General features: G+C 54.6%; 1 protein-coding gene across 1 annotated transcript; it reads left to right on the top strand.

Annotated features, from left to right (window-relative positions):
* Positions 1-7,434: 7,434 nt before the first annotated feature.
* GPR3 (G protein-coupled receptor 3) lies at positions 7,435-8,458 on the top strand (the record flags this gene model as incomplete). Its single annotated transcript, XM_082666816.1, has 1 exon — positions 7,435-8,458. Exon 1 carries the CDS (start codon positions 7,466-7,468, stop codon positions 8,456-8,458), a length of 993 nt encoding a protein of 330 aa, XP_082522942.1. The 5' UTR covers positions 7,435-7,465.
* Between the last annotated feature and the right edge of the window lie 7,593 nt (positions 8,459-16,051).

The following is a 16,051-nucleotide window of genomic DNA, read 5'->3' as shown; positions in this document are numbered from 1 at the left end:
TCTGGATTTGAAGCAAAGTCACTTTCCTGACTTCCGGGCTTGCGTCAAGGGCGTCCTCCAGCCAGGCCCCAGGACCGCGAGGATCGGCCTCCAGGCTCTGGCAGCCCACTTCGCTTCACTCGTTGCACCCTCCTCTCTTCTGCCCCTCAACACACCGCGTCTACCTCTGACCCACCACATCCCCTCTGGCCAAGTCGGCGGTCTCATTGTTACTGGGACAAGTGGGCCTTTCCACAGCCTTCCTCTGCCTCTTCTGGTTCTTCTCTCTCTGCAGCCACTTCTCAGGTTCCTTAGAATACACCTCCTCTTCCTCTTCTCCCCATCCTCCATTCTCCCCTTTCCCCACCCCTCCCCTCTCCTTCTCCCCCTTCTCTACTCCTCCTTTTCCTCCTTCCCCCTCTTCATCTCCGGTGGCCCAGTTCAGTCCTGAGCTCTGTTTCTCCTCTCCTGAGGTCATCTCATCCATTACTCTGCCATCAGTTCCCAACTGAAAGCCAACGAGTCCCATATCTCCATCTCCAGTCCAGTGCTCGCTCCCCAGCTGCCACACCTGTAACTAATAATACATAATTAACAACTATTAACGACTTACTACTAGCAGAATGTACATTCTACTAAGCAGTTTTACTTGCAGCTTCTCTTCTGATGTCCTCAACTACCCTCTAAGCATGGGTTTTGTTATCTCCAGTTTGCAGGCCTCTAGTAAAATCACTTGCTCAGGGGCACACAGTTAGGAGGGGGGCCAGGATGTGGACCCAGGATCCAGTGAGGTCAGAGGCTACTCTCCCCTCTGCTATGCCTCCTGAGGGTCCATCTGCTTCCTGGGCACCTCTACCTGAGTGTGCCTCAGGCCCCTGAAACTGCCTGGTCTCCCTTCCCCACTCAGGGAGGCCCCTTCTTTCCCCCCGGCACCTGATTGGAAACCATGGTCTCATCCTCACTCCCTCCCACTGTCTCAGCCCCCAGACTTTAGTCCTGCAGATTCTGCCTCTACGTCTCTCCTGTGTCCTGCTCCCTCATCTTCCCTTTGCTGGCCTCTCACTGCCTCTCAGCCTCCAGGACCCTCCCAGCTCGGCCCTCACAGAGCAGGGCTGTCCTGAAAACATGGATTCAACCATGAAACAATTTTCAATTCAGCTTGGCCTTCACAGCCCTGTGATTCATGGCTCTAGAAGGTCTTTAGAAGTCTTGTGCTCACCCCAACACCTTCTTACCCTCTGAGAAAATAGAACAGCCTTTCCCCCAACACACACCCTCTTTTGTACCTCCTTGCCTTTATCCTATAGCTGTTCTCTCTCCTGGAGGGTCCTCCTCCTCTCCTGACTACATGTGTCTGGCAGACTAATCTTTCAGGACAATGCAAAATGGGCACCGCCTGCAGGAAGCCCTCTGTGACTGTCGTGGAGCAAGGCTGAGCTGCTGTGGCACTTGTCCCAGGTGGTGGATCCAAATCCATCTGCTTTCCCGCACCCAAACCCTCATCCCCTCACCATATCTTGCCTTGGTGACTGCAGTGACCTCCCGGTAGGGCTTCTGCTTCTGCTCCCCACCTCCAGTCTGTTCTCCACTCAGCAGCCAGAGCAATCCTTTGAAAATGTAAGTCAAATCGTACCATTCCCATGTTTAAGCCACCAATGGCTCACTGCTCTCCAATACTAGCATGATCTTCCCCCTGCCTACCTCTCTGAGCTCAACTCCTACTCTCCCCATGGCTCCTTTGGCTCCAGACACACTAGCCTCCTCTCTGTTCCTCAAACACATCAACTCTTTTCCTCCTAAGACTTGGTACCTGCTGTGCCCTCTCCTTGAAACTCCTCTATCCTCTCTTCAACTGACCTGCTCCATGACTTCCCTACTTAAAACAGGTCTCCTGGTTATTCTACATCATCATGCCTCCTTTTTTTCCTTCAGAACACGTATCAACTGTAGAATTAATTACTCATTTGTTTCTTAGGCTATAAATGAGTTCCAGGAAGGCAGGGACCATGTTTATCTTCATCTGTAGTTAACTCCCTGCACACATAAAACCTAAGCAGGTGATTACCAAATAACCATACTGTACCATCTTGTGACTGTGAACATGTTTGCCTGTCTCACTGGTCTGTGAGACCCTCAAGGGATCCCTACTTAGTATCATATTAAGTTTTTATTTGTAGATTGTCCATCTCCCCATCAGAATGGAAGCTCCATGAAGAAGGCAGAGATTTTTGTTCATTGCTGTATCCTCTGTGCCTAGAATGGTGCCTGGCAAATAGTATATGCTCAATAAATATTTACTGAATGTTCAAAATGCAGGGATATGGCCACATCATCTTTCTGTCTGCAGCACCCTCTCAAACCCAAGCCCAGGGGAACTGTCAGTGAATATTGGCTGAATGGATGAGTCAGTGCTAAGAATGTGTGCGCTGATGATGCCCAGATTCTCGGGGCTTGGACAAGGAGCTTGTGTAGATAGTATCTGTGTCTCTCTCACACACACCTCCCTCCAGAGCCTAGGTCCATAGGATTCTGCAGATTGGTGGAGAAGAGGTAAGAAGTCTTACCTGGAGGTGAGCCCTCACAGCCATCTGGTGGTCACCTGGGGAACTGCAAGTACTATCAGCCCTAGTTCAACTTCACTCCCAGCCCCTTCTGAGGAGATGGTGACATCTAGGCTAGAATGAAGACACACTGGATTTGGTTGCAGATGGAATGGCTTCAGATCCCAGCTCTGCCATTTACTGTGCAATTTGGGGCAAGTCCCTGGCTTCTCTAGGCTTCACCTGTGAAATGGGGATTCAGGACTCTTGTAAGTACTGGGCTCTCATCTGGCACCTGGAAGGTGGGAAGGACTGGAGGGGGGTGTCAGTGCTGGGAAGGAATCAAGGAGGCAGGGCAGAGGGCATGAGTAGGAGAGAAGAGGAAGGGCTGCCCCTTCCTCTAGACAGAGATCTTTGCGGAAAGGAGACCTGGTTGGCAGCGATGGCCTCAATTGTCCTGTTGACACGGGGCAGTTTTGGAGCATGAGGGAGAGTATTCACATGAAAATCCACAGCCCCACTTGCGTCTCTTAGGTCTCCGGCGTTTCTCATGGTTAGAAATATCGGTGCACTCTTTTCCTCCCCGGCTGGCTGAGGATCGTCTCCATCATGAATGACACCGTACCTCTCCGGATCAGGAAGTTCCGGCCCACCAACTACTTCAGTGGAAACATGGTCGCTGATGTGCTTCACCCTGGAAGGGCAACAGTGTCCGAGACAGACATTTGGGGAAAAGTAGCCAAAATCTACAAGACCACACGAGACGTCATCTTTATACTTGGAGTCAGAACCCATTTTGGTGGTGACAAGACAACTGGCTTGGGCGTGATTTACGATTCCTTGGGTTATGCAAGGAAAAGTAAACCAACACAACCCTGCAAGACATGGCCTGCCTGAGAAGAAAAAGAACTCAAGGAAGCAGCGTATGAAATGCGAGAACAGAATGAGGGAGGTCGGGGGACCACAAGGACCAGTGTTGCTGCCGGCAAAAGGAAGAAGTAAAGATTCTGCAGTGACTTTATCTGTGGTGATTTTGCCTATATTTCATGAGAGGATTAATAAACTGTGAAAAAATAGAAAAGACCACTGCTGCTCAGAATAGAAGATAGTCTCTCATACACCCCTTCTTTCTTTCTCCCTCCCTCCCTTCCTCCCTCCCTTCCTTCCTTCCTTCCTTCCTTCCTTCCTTCCTTCCTTCCTTCCTTCCTTCCTTCCTCTCTGTCTCTCTCTTCCTCTCTTTCTTTCTTTCCTCCATGTGCTTGCAGCATCTTTGTTCCCCGACCAGGAATGGAACCCGTGCCCCCTGCAGTGGGATCACAGAGTCCTAACCACTGGACGGCCAGGAAATTACCTCTCATACACCCTTTCATGCCAACCTCCCAACAGCCTTCACCCTTCTCCGAGACCAACTGGACAGTTGTTGGGACCCGGCTCTGATTGGGGAGAAAGTGAATACCTGGGTTCTGGGGCGCTAATGCCCCTGTATTCTCTCTGATGCCCCCGCCTTCCTTGTCACCGTGCGTATTACTACTGTTTTCCTTCTCTGTTTTCCTTCTCTTTCTCTAGATGCTGCTTTTTGTTTAATCATCCTGTCAGCAAGTATTTATTGAACACTTACTCCATGCCAGGCATTGTTCTCCAGCACAGAACAGAACAAAGTCTGTTCAGTCCTGGTGGGGCTGACACATACTTTTTTAGAAAAGAATAAATTTAGAATTTCAGGAGTGCTAAGTGCTCTGAAGAATAATAAATCAAGGAAAGAGGGCAGAGGGTGATGGGGAGGGGAGTGGTAATCTAGGGTAGAGGTCAGGAAAGCCTGCTCCTGAAGAAGTGACTTGGGTTCCGTGCCCGGAATGAAGTGAAGGGGTTCCAGGCAGAGGGAACAGCCAGTGCAAAGGCCCAGGAGCAGCAATATTCTCATCCACAGTCTGTGCTCTCAATGGCAGGGTTCCCTGAGGCTCCTCCTCACTCTCTGCTCCCTCCCCTGGGTGATGTCATCTACCCCTTGAACCCGCACATCTAGGCCCCCAGATGTCCTCCTCCTGCCAGATATATTGGCAGCCAACACAGCCAGTGTTGATAATGTGCCAGGCCCCTTCCAACAATCCCATGAAGAAGATACTAACATTGCCTCTATCTTGTAGATGAGAGAATCTAGGCACAAAGATCCTAAGACACTCACCCAAAGTCACGCAGCTAGAAAATGGAGGAACTGGGATTTGAAACCAGTCTACACTCCTGACCACACCACCTGCTAAACACCCCAAACTCACCATGTCCAACTTGAAGTGCATTATCTTCCCCAGCCCTGACCCTATCCTCTCCCCATGTACCTGCCACCGCCTGTCACCTCCTTCTCCCTGCCCTACACTGACTGTGGGAGCTGCAGTGGTTCTGTGTAGCAGGGAGAAGTTGGTGGGGCCTACGATCTGGGCCGCCGCGGTTTCCTCAAGCCCTAACCTGGTCCCTGCCCCCCATCCCCATCCCACAGGCCTGGTTGATTCCAATGAGGATCAAAGCTAGAGACAGAGGGAGGAGGAGCAGCCAGTTCCCCTCCCCCAGAACTGGCCATACCTGTCACATCTGGAGAAGTCAGCTGAGAGAGGTTCCCTGGGGACAGGCAGGGCTGGGGAAGAGGGAGCTCCTTCTCCATGCCCTACCCTGCCAGGGTGTCTAAGATGGGAGGTTGAGAGGGGCCTGCCCTGGGGACTGAGCTGCTAGGTTTCCTGCTTCCAAGTTCCTCCCGGCTCCCCCACTCCTGCTGCTCTGGGGGAGTGCCCCTTACCACCACCCCGCTGGCTTTCCAGATCCTTGAATAAATAATTAAGGTTTTGAAATCTTGCCAGGCCCACTCCTCCCATGCTGTGAGGGCGCTATTGGGCTGACATGATTGACGTCACCCAGCTCCTTATGCCAGCCCCAGCATCACGAGGACCTGCCCTGGCAGCAACTTACCTGCCTGGTCACTGTCAGTCCAGACCCTCTACCCTGTCCTACTCACCCTGGGGTCCACTCACCACAGTCACCTGGTATCTTCATTCCAGGACCCTACAACCCTCATCACAGCCTTGTCACTTCAGCACTTGTGACAGGGTCACGGTGACCTGAAGTCCTATCACCTGGACACTCCATCTTCCCTTTCCTTTGCCACCGCCTTTTGCCACCCTGCAATCCCTGAACCCCATCATGCCACAGAATCACCCTGACACTGCTATGGTTGTCCTGGGGGCTTCCCTCTCTACCTCAGCGTCCCACTGCCACCACCCCCCAAGATCCTGTCACCATGATCATACCGTCACTGCCACCCACCTCCCTGTTCCCTCATGCTCCTGTCACCATCACCTCAGGGCCGTTTCGTCTTGGCAACCCCTGCCATCCTCACCGGGGAGGCCCATTCAGCCCCATCACTCGGTTTCCGTCAGCTGAATTCCATCAGCCTTTGCCACCCGAGAGTCCCATCACCCCACAGTCTATCCGCGTTCCCTTTCCGCTCCCCCTACACATCCCCCTCAACCTCCCGTGGACTTCCAGGCTCTCGCACCAGCGCCCCCGAAACCCCCGGCCCCTAGAGGGCGCCGCGTCAAGGACAGCGCGGGCCGACTCAGGAGGGGGCGGGGCCGCAGCCACGGTCGCTTTTTATGAATGGGGGAGCGGGCGGCACGAGGCCTCATTACTATGCCGAGCGGCGCGCGCTGCGCCCCAGCGCGGCTCACCCATTGGCCAGGCGGGCCGCTGACGTCACCAAACCGGTGGCCGGGGGCGGGGCGGGGTGACTCACGTCGCTTCTCCCGTGGCCGTGGGGGCTTCTCGGGGTCCGCATACACCCTGCGCAGCCTGGACCCGAGCGGAGCCTCCCCGGGGCCCGGCCGCGCCCGGTGCCGAGAGGTGAGTAGCGGGCCCCGCCGCGGACACCAGGCGTCCGGGAGGGCAGTCAGGATTCTGGGGCGCTGGGCAAGCGGTAAGGCTCGCAGCGGCTGACTGGGGTCGGAGGTCGAGACCAGGAACCCTGAGTCTGGGCTAGCAGGAGGGGAGCCAGTGTCTGAGTGCTGAGAGCCGTCAGCTGGGTAGCCCGGCGCGGGGTGAGACCTCCTGCAGGGACCCGAGGCCCTGAAGGGACTGATGGTCATCTGAGTTTGGTCCGGCAGGAAGCGTCTGGGGCAAGGACCCAAGCGTCCGAGCAGGAGGAGGTGTCTGACTTAGGAATCCAGACCTCCGGGCAGGAGGCGGAGTCAGGCCCAAGATCCAGGTGTCCGCGCAGAGGGAGGGGTCTGACTCAGGGATCCACGCTTCCAGCAGGGGGTGTCTGTTCCAAAGACCCAGAGGTTCAGGCAGAAAGAGAGGTCTGGCTGGGGACAGAAGTCTAGGTGTGTGTGTGTTGGGGGAGGCCGAGTTCCCAGGTGTTGTTACCCCAGGAGCGCAGGGTGGGGGCTGGCGGGAGCTTCACGAGCATTCTCTGGGGGCGGAGTCTGGGTTTGGCAGTACCGAGAATCGTGAGGGGTCTGGTGAGCCTCAGAAGCTGAGCGTCATCCTCCCTGGTGGGGAGGGAGCAGAGCTGCTCTCAGTTTTAAGATGTTTTTCCCTCCCCCAGTCCTGGGCCTCTCCCAGCTTCTCCTGGATCCAATGGGCCTCCATCCACTCATGGTAGTCCTTCATCTTGCCCTCCTCTGGCTACACATGTAGGAGAAAGAGACCTGCAGGACTCAGGGAGTTGGAAGGGAGAATGAAGAGACCCAGGACAGGGATCTCCAGGAAAAGAGACTCCTGCTAGCCTGGTGGCATAGGGGAGGTTAAAGGTACCCTGGAAGGAGCTTCAGGGCAGGAGTGGGGGCGACAAGGCATTGGGACTCAGCCAGGTATCCTGAGGTGAGACTCCCACTGTTTCCAGACCCCTCCACTCAGCACCCAGCCCTGCCAGCTTCTCATAGGGCCTTTCTTCTACAGGTACCATGATGTGGGGTGCAGGCAGCCCCCTGGCCTGGCTCTCTGCTGGCCCAGGAAACATGAACACGAGCAGCGTGGGCTCAACAGAGGGGCCCACAGGCCCAGTCATGCCACTGCCCTCACCTAGGGCCTGGGACGTAGTGCTGTGCATCTCAGGTACCCTAGTGTCCTGTGAGAACGCGCTGGTGGTGGCCATCATCGTGGGCACTCCTGCCTTCCACGCCCCCATGTTCCTGCTGGTGGGCAGCCTGGCTGTGGCAGACCTGCTGGCAGGCCTGGGTCTGGTCATGCACTTTGCTGCTGTCTTCTGCATTGGCTCGGCAGAGATGAGCCTGGTGCTTGTCGGCATGCTGGCCATGGCCTTTACTGCCAGCATTGGCAGCCTACTGGCCATCACCGTTGATCGCTACCTTTCTCTGTACAATGCCCTCACCTACTACTCAGAGACGACAGTGACGCGGACCTATGTGATGCTGGCCCTAGTGTGGGGATGCGCATTGGGCCTGGGGCTGCTCCCTGTGCTGGCCTGGAACTGCCTGGATGCCCGGGCCACGTGTGGCGTGGTGTATCCACTCTCCAAGAACCATCTGGTGGTCCTGGCCGTTGCTTTCTTCATGGTGTTTGGCATCATGCTGCAGCTCTATGCCCAGATCTGTCGCATCGTCTGCCGCCATGCCCAGCAGATTGCCCTCCAGCGGCACCTGCTGCCTGCCTCCCACTACGTGGCCACCCGAAAGGGCATTGCCACCTTGGCCGTGGTGCTTGGCGCCTTTGCCGCCTGCTGGCTGCCCTTCACCGTCTACTGCCTGTTGGGCGATGCCCACTCCCCACCCCTCTACACCTATCTCACCCTGCTCCCTGCCACCTACAACTCCATGATCAACCCCATCATCTATGCCTTCCGCAACCAGGATGTGCAGAAGGTGCTGTGGGCTGTCTGCTGCTGCTGTTCCTCTTCCAAGATCCTCTTCCGATCCCGTTCCCCCAGTGATGTCTAGTCGCATCCTGGTGACCCTTCAGCCCTGATCACTACAGAATTCCAGAGTGTTAGGTCCTCCAGGGCTTTGTTCCAACCCTCCAGCTCTGCACCCCAAGACCCAGCTGGTTCTGGAGTTCTAGGACTTTGGGTGTTTCACAGGATTCTGTTCAGATCCCTGCAGGGCCCAGCTGGCTCCATGGTTCTAGAATGTTCAGGTGGTCAGGGTTCCACTCAGAAATGTCGCACAGCCCAGCTGGCTTGGAGTTCCAGTATGCTGCTGGGTGTTTTACAGTGCCATTCCAAGTCCCTGATCTTCCCCCTCCCTTGACCTTGACCATGTCGCTTTACTTTTGAGTTTCTGAACTAAAGAGTCAGAGAGGTTAGTTACTCTGTTGATAGATAAGACAAAGATTTATCTGTATATATGTGCACATACAAAGAGAGTATCTATTATTATTTATTTATGAATTTATTTATGGGTGTTAACGGGAAAAAAAGAGACCCACACCTTGAAATCCAGGCCATAGCAGGGTACTCCCAGTCCCCAACACCCTCATTTCTGACCTCAGTTCCTAGAGGGGGGAAAGGGAGAGAGAGAAACCACGTATTTTGTTATTATTTTTGCTTGTTTTTTATCAAAGAGATCATAGAGACCAGAGCCTTCTCCCAGGGCCCGCCACCCTCGGGTTTGCAGGGGGAACACACCAGCCTCTGGTTTTTTATTTTTTTAAGAAACCATCACCTGAGAAACCGAGAATTCCTCTGCGCTGGGGGCCGGCTGCCCTCTGGTGGCCGTTTTGGGGAAACTGCAGCCCGGCCGGCAGCCGGGACCAGGCCAAGCAACCCCAGCTCCACTCCAGCGCCACAGCCAGAGCCTGGCGGCCAGGCCTCACCCTGCGGTGCCCTAGAGGAGGCAAGGGTGCGAGCCAACACCAGACCCCTCTGCCAACTGGGGTATGGTCCCCAGTGCGATCCCTATTCCTGTCCCTGACCCAACCCTCAATAAAAAATGATTTTGTGATAAATTTGTCTGTGTGTGCAGGGGGTGGAGTGGGGCCTGATGGGGGACAGCCTGGAATGGGAGGATCATGCCAGGCCTGGGGACCTGTGGGGTATATGAGGAGCTGGAGACCCAGGTGGAATGTGGCCGGCAGGTGACACCTCCCACCCCAGGATGCCAATCTGATGGGTCCCCCTGCTCAGACACAGGCACCGCCAGGCAAGAACCCCACCTCTCCCTGGGGACTGGAACCCCTGTTGCTAGACCCTTTTGGGGTTGAAGATGCCTACATCGTGCCCACATGAGCTTTAGCTTGGGCTTTGGCATGAAGTATATACTCAAAGCATGTAGGTATTCTTAACAACAGCCCTTCCCAGTCATGGGTGTTTGCTGTGTGGTAGGCACTGCGCTAAGTGTACTACACCCATTACCACATTTGTGCCTAACAAGCATCCCATGGCACAGGTAATAATAACTTCTCCATTTTATGGATGAGGAAACTGGCCGAGGGAAATTCAGTGGCCAGCTCAAGGTCACACAGCTAGGAAATGATAGAGCCAGAATTCAAACCAGGAACACTTGTTTCCAGAATCTGTGCACTGTCTACTGGCCAATGCTCCCCCATCTCCTTCCTTCCCAACCCTAGGGCTTACGACATTCTGGACTCAGATTTGTATTGGGGTTCATTCTCACAGCCAGCTGCCACATTTTGGGAGGTGGCTGGTTGGGGTCTGTTCATTCAGGAGCTGAAAGAGCTTTTTTGCTATGCAAAGGTGAGTGATGGTAAGTGTGTGCGTGTGCCCTTGTGTGCATTTGAGGATGTAAGTGTTCAGAACCCTGAATTTTGGTGTTTGGGAACCAGAAAGGACATGTTCAACAGGCAAGGGCAGGAGCAGGTTTGGGGTGTGGCTGAAGAGGAAGCTCTGACTACCCAAACCCCCCATCTTCCTGGGTGGGCAAAGCCTGGAGGTGGAGCCCTCAGAGCATCTCCACTGTACAGATGGGGAGACTGAGGCCCGAAGAACAGCCACTTGCTCAAACTCACACAGCTGTGCCAGGCTAGGACTCAGGTCTTTCTCCATTTCCCTGGCCAGAGAGTTCTGCCTGGTGTTCAAGACCCCTCCCCAGTAGTAGCCACAGGAATCCAAGGGGAGTGGACACACCAACAGGGGCTGGGTCAGAGCTGGTGGAGGGCGGCCCTGGGCCTAGGTACACATAGCTCCAGTCCAGGCACAAAGTGGGGAGGGTCCACCAGATCTGGCTGAGGCTTCTCTCTCTCCCCACCTTCCTGGAAGGTCCCTGGGAAAAGACCCCCACTCAGGAATCACCTGTTCTATGGCAAACATCGCACACATCACCATGGTCCACTGGGTGGTACTATTGCTCTCTCCACTTTACAGAAGAGAAAGTTGAGGCTCTGAGAGTAATGGGTTTTCATTTATTCACTGCTGTCCTCATGGACAGCTTAAATTCTAGCCAGGGGAGACAGTAATAAAGAGATAAGCTAAAACATGGTAATGTCAGAGAATGATGAGTCCTCAGAGAAAAACAGAGAAGGGGCACAGGGAGCGCGTGTAATCTCTAAAAGAGGGTGCCCCCAAAAGGTCTTCCTGAAGGTGACGTTTGATTTGCCTAAAGTCACATAGTAAAACAGTTGAGCTGAGATTTGAACCCAGGTCCATTTGACTCCAAATCTGTTTCTTTCCTAGGTGAGGGAATGGGTTTCAGGAGCAGCTCAGAAACAGCAAGCAAGGAAACCAGGGCAGGGAGCTCTGTCCCCAGGCTAGGGAAAATTTGGGGCTCTCCAGGCTACCCCTAGACCTTTGGGAGGGGCGGTGTAGGAACAGGCCTCCTTGCTGCCTCCGCCTCACTCCCAAGGAGCACCCACCAAGGACCAGAAGGAGAGGGGCCAGGTGCCTCTCCTGCCCTGGGGGGGCTTGGCCCTTTGCTTCCCCATCCTAGCTTCTGGCTCCAGGGCCCAGCAGGGCCGAATGCTGGCCAGCCTCATGTCTGCAAGGGCCTGTGATGGACCCTCATGCTGTGAGTCCTCGTCTGTCTGTCTGGGTGTGGCTGTGTGGTGGATCTGAGACATTTCCGGGAGCCTGTATCTGCGGTCTCTGCCTTGGGTCCTGGGCCCATCCTGAGGGTGTCTGACTCTGTCCCTGGGTTGGGGCCTCTGTGCGTGGTGGGGCTAGCTGGCTTCTCCCTGCTCCCGGGATTCTTCAGATACACCTCAGGTCTTCCCTGTGCTTCCCGCTCTGTGTTTCCTCCAGGAAGCCTCCTTGGCTAAGCCCTCCTGTGGCTGTAAAGATGCGGTTTATACAACACACCGTGCTGCGCTTCTCCTTAGTAAATATTTATAGAGAAGTCTTGCCTTCCTCGTTCCCCTAAAGGCTGTGTCCCCTCTCCAACTGAGGGTCCCTGAGAGAAGGGACATGTCTGCCCCCCCCAAACTGAAGCCTCTATGTCTCTTTCAGCCTCAGACTCAGCTGGTGCTCGGCCTGGGGCTGCTCAGCACCACATGCCTGTGTGTGTGCGCGTGCGCGCCTGTGTGTGTTTTTTGGGGGGGAGTAGTCAAGCCTTCCAGCCTCTCTGCCTTTGCCAGTTGTCCAACCCCATGCCTGACCCCACCCAGTTGCAGAGGCCTAGGAGGGTGAACTGGGCAGTGGGGGCTCCCTGGCTTGGGGGAGGCAAAGGCTGGGGCTCAGAACCCTGCCTCTCTGCCAGGGTAGGCCTTGGGGTGGGGGTGGGGCCCACCTCTCCTCCCCTCCTTCCCAGGTCCTGTGTAGAGGAGGGGGGCAGCCCCCGCCAGGGCCATGACCGCCTCTCCCTGCAATAAGTGAGGAGACAGCAGCTATTAATATAAGATGAGTTCACGGGCTCACAGCTTCTGCAAGCTGGAAAACAGGCTCCCGGGGCCGGGGGCTACGGCAAGTCTCGTCTGTCAGATTCTCTCCTGGAGCCTGGAGCCCATCAGCCCCGCATCCCCCTACAGGCTGAGACCTGGGCGCACACAGGCACGTGCACACAGGCACACACGTGGGGGTCCAGGCCTCTGGCTGTTCAGAGAACACACACACATGCACACATATCCAGACACGCACATATACCCAGATGTATCTGCATACTGGTACGCACACCTGTGCACACAGATATATCATGGTACATATGTACACGGACCATGTCAACTTCATGTGCACATGTTCGCATGCAGAAGCACATACTTAAATGTATGCAATGCCCTTGCACACACATGTATACACAGACACTTATCCTTATATATACATGTGTGCACACAGGTCCAGGCATGCTTGCATACCCAGACCCATCTGCATACCACTGCACACCCACATATACACAGGCACAAAACTGCACACGTGCATACAGATGGCATCCACAATCATGTCCATACATTTGCATACAGGACTACATGCAAGGACTTGAATGCACGTACATGTCTTTTGCACACAGTGTACACACAGTCACACAGGCTCCTCACTGTGAGTGCTCAGCAACCATGAATTCACAGGCAGACCCTTGGCTTCCAGCACCATCCGGCTGGCTCAGTCTCCCCTCCCCCAGCCTCATGACAGGCAGCTCATGCTCCTGCCAACCCCAATGCCCGCCTTTGGCTTCCCGCCCCCCGGGGGTCCCCAGATCCCTGATTAACCCCCTCACTAATTGGCCACCAGCCCCTTGACTTTGCTGCAGGCCTTCTCGGGAGCTGGGAGCGAGAGGCTGCAAATTGGCCAAGCAGGATGGGTCTGGGGAATAGAGTGCGAGGTGGGGGGTGGGGGGTGCTATGAGCTCAGGGCCTGGCTGGAGCCAGGCAGGGCACCCCCTATACCAGGGCTGGGGGGGCACTGGTATTGTATTCTCATGGGAGGGCACTCTAGGATTCAATGTGTACCCAGTCACCTGAGCTTTCCCTGAATGCAATTTTACACACACTTACTAGTCACGTGGGTGGACATGCCCCACCCCACTTCTCCACACAAATGCATGTGAACATCTGCACACACCCAAGTACACTCACGAACAAACCCAATAAGCATACAGGCAAAATCTTGCCTGTTCATAAATTCAACCGCCAGAAACGCAAAGACCATTTACGTACATACATCCAAACATACTTCACCTAAACACACAAATGTATCACATGTATACAGGGTTGCAAACATACAAATTTACATGTTACACATGCCTATGAATGTACACCTAAGTATACCTGTAGGTGTGCAAGAACATACGTCCACATCTGTGTGTGCACACCCGTGGAGTCCAGGCATGCGTGCACACACCACTCCGGTGTGTGCCTGCCTTGATGAACTAGCAAGTAGCCACAGGATAGGGAGAACCCCCATAGCCAGCCACTGGCTTTGCAGAGGAATAGGGAGCTTGAGGTTCCTGCAGTCTATAGGCAGGGGTGGGGAGTGGTGGAACTCAACTAATGCCTAAGCCTGGTACTTCCTCTGGGTTCTCAGCCTTCAGGGCAGAGGTTCTGGCTTTTGCTTCTGTAGTTCCTGTCTCCTTGGCTCTGGACCCAAGCCCATAGGGTGTTCTACTTTCTACCAAAGCCCCAGGCAGCCTGGGGCATTGGAAAGAAGAGGGTTTCTATTTCCATGCCTGCTGTCAACTTGCTGTGTGACTTCAGACAAGTTGCTGTATCTCTCTGTGCTTCTGTTTCCTCAACCATAAAATAGGAATAAAAAGCTTTTAAAGTGTTGGTAATCCTTGCAGAACTGGCCTGAGGAGTCCATGGGGTCATGTTTATAGGTGTGCCTTACTCAGGAACACGTCTGGGAGAGGTTAGTTTCCAAGATACTGAGATACCAGGGGGCTGGGGGTGGGGGGTGCAGCATACATCATCCTGGTCAACCCCTCATTGAATAGTGGAAGAAGCTGAGGCCCAGAGAGGGAGCAGCAAGGTGGGAGCTAGAAGAGCTGACCTCTGACTTCTCAGCCAGGATATCTACTCTTCTTTAAATATGTATGCAGAGCGTCAGCAGGTGTGTGCACAATTCCCCAGGTAAGGGTGGGGATGGCTGCCTGCTGTGGTGGGAAGGTGTCTCTGCAGGACTCCTGCCACCATGGTACTGACAATTCTACCATGAAGAGATTCTTTTGGGTGTGAAAGGCTTATTTTTTGTCTTCCAGCTTCAGGCCCCCCCCCCCAGACACCTCTTCTCCTGGGGCTAAGGCTGGCTTGGGGAGCACCTGAAACAGCTCCTAGCCGCATGATCTGGGAGGGAACTAGCTGACAACCACCCCAGAGCAGAACTTACAGGAAGTGGTGCCAGGTTGCCCTGGCCGCTGGGTGACCAGGAGGGGGCAGTGAGGAACTGGCGGAGGGAGCACGAAGGGAGGGGTGGCTCCTGAGGACTTTGTGTGAGGTCTGCTTGCACCTATGTGTGTTCCTGTAACTGTGTGCTGATCTGTGCCCTTGTTTGCACAAGGATAAGACTCTGTGCAGTGTGTGCACATCTCCGTGTGTATCCATGTCCGAGTGTGCATAGATGCACCCATCTGAACAGGTGTGTGCATATACTGAAGGCATGCCCGACGGAAGCCCCAGCCCATACCTAGGGAACTCACTTTGTCCCAGGCAGTTGAGGGCACAGGGTACTTCTAACTATAAAGGTCTAGGATAGCCAAACCCTCAGTCTAGCTCACTTGATTTCAAAGTAAGAGCAAAAATAACCATCACCTATAAAACTGGGCACCAGGGGGTAGGGTAGACTGTAACAGAAAACCTTTAACACACCCCCTCACACCAAAGACCATGATGCTAGATGGAGAGATTCTGAAAACGGTTTAAGTTCCATGGTGGACAGAGCACAAGAGACCCATGTGCGAACTATGGCTCTGCTCCTGGCCAGCTATGTGATCTTAAGCAACTCAACCTCTCTGAATCTTTTTCTCGTGTGTAAAATGGGAGACTCTTGGTTCATGAGGTTGAAATAAAATGTATGCAGTCTTGGGCAGGTAGTAGTAAATGCTCATTCTTCTCAGGATTAGCCCAGAGAGCTGAAGCTCCCAAGCTGAGGAGCCGGAATTCAAGCTCAGGCCTCCTTCTTCCCAGAACCACATTCCTTCCCTCCAATTCCCCACCAAGGGCGGCTCCTGACACCACCATTTTGTCTTCTCCCAGGGCGGGCGTCTGGCTGCCTGTCAGTCACCGGCCTCGGGAAGCCAAGTGCTGACTAAACACAGGCCTGAGCAGAAGGGTGGAGCGAGGGGCTCCGCCCGGGGCGAGCTGGCTCCCGCGCCCCCTCCCCTGCACCCCACCTCCAGCGATGAGCTCAGAGTGGCTGGCGCAGCACTTGCTGACAATTCAAAACTTCTGCCCCCTCTCCTGGGATGCCAGCGGGTGACTCTCTCTGAACAGCAGGCGTGACCAGCCAAGTCACCAACCCTGCTCCCAACCCTCTCCCGGGGCCACCGCACTGTTTGCTGGGCCCAGAACTGGGTGTCTATTCATAAATTACCCCCAGGGACAGTCACCCGCAGCAGCTGGGCTCGGAACAACCGTTGCTTCCTGGGTAGGTCATTTTTTGGGGGTCAGAATATAAACCCAGCTCCCTCACCTTCCCAGGCAGAAGGGGCATGCAG

Source organism: Grampus griseus (genome assembly GCF_964374135.1).
Source record: "Grampus griseus genome assembly, chromosome: 1".
Taxonomy (NCBI): Eukaryota; Metazoa; Chordata; class Mammalia; order Artiodactyla; family Delphinidae; genus Grampus; species Grampus griseus.
This window is presented reverse-complemented; position numbering and strand designations above follow the sequence as displayed.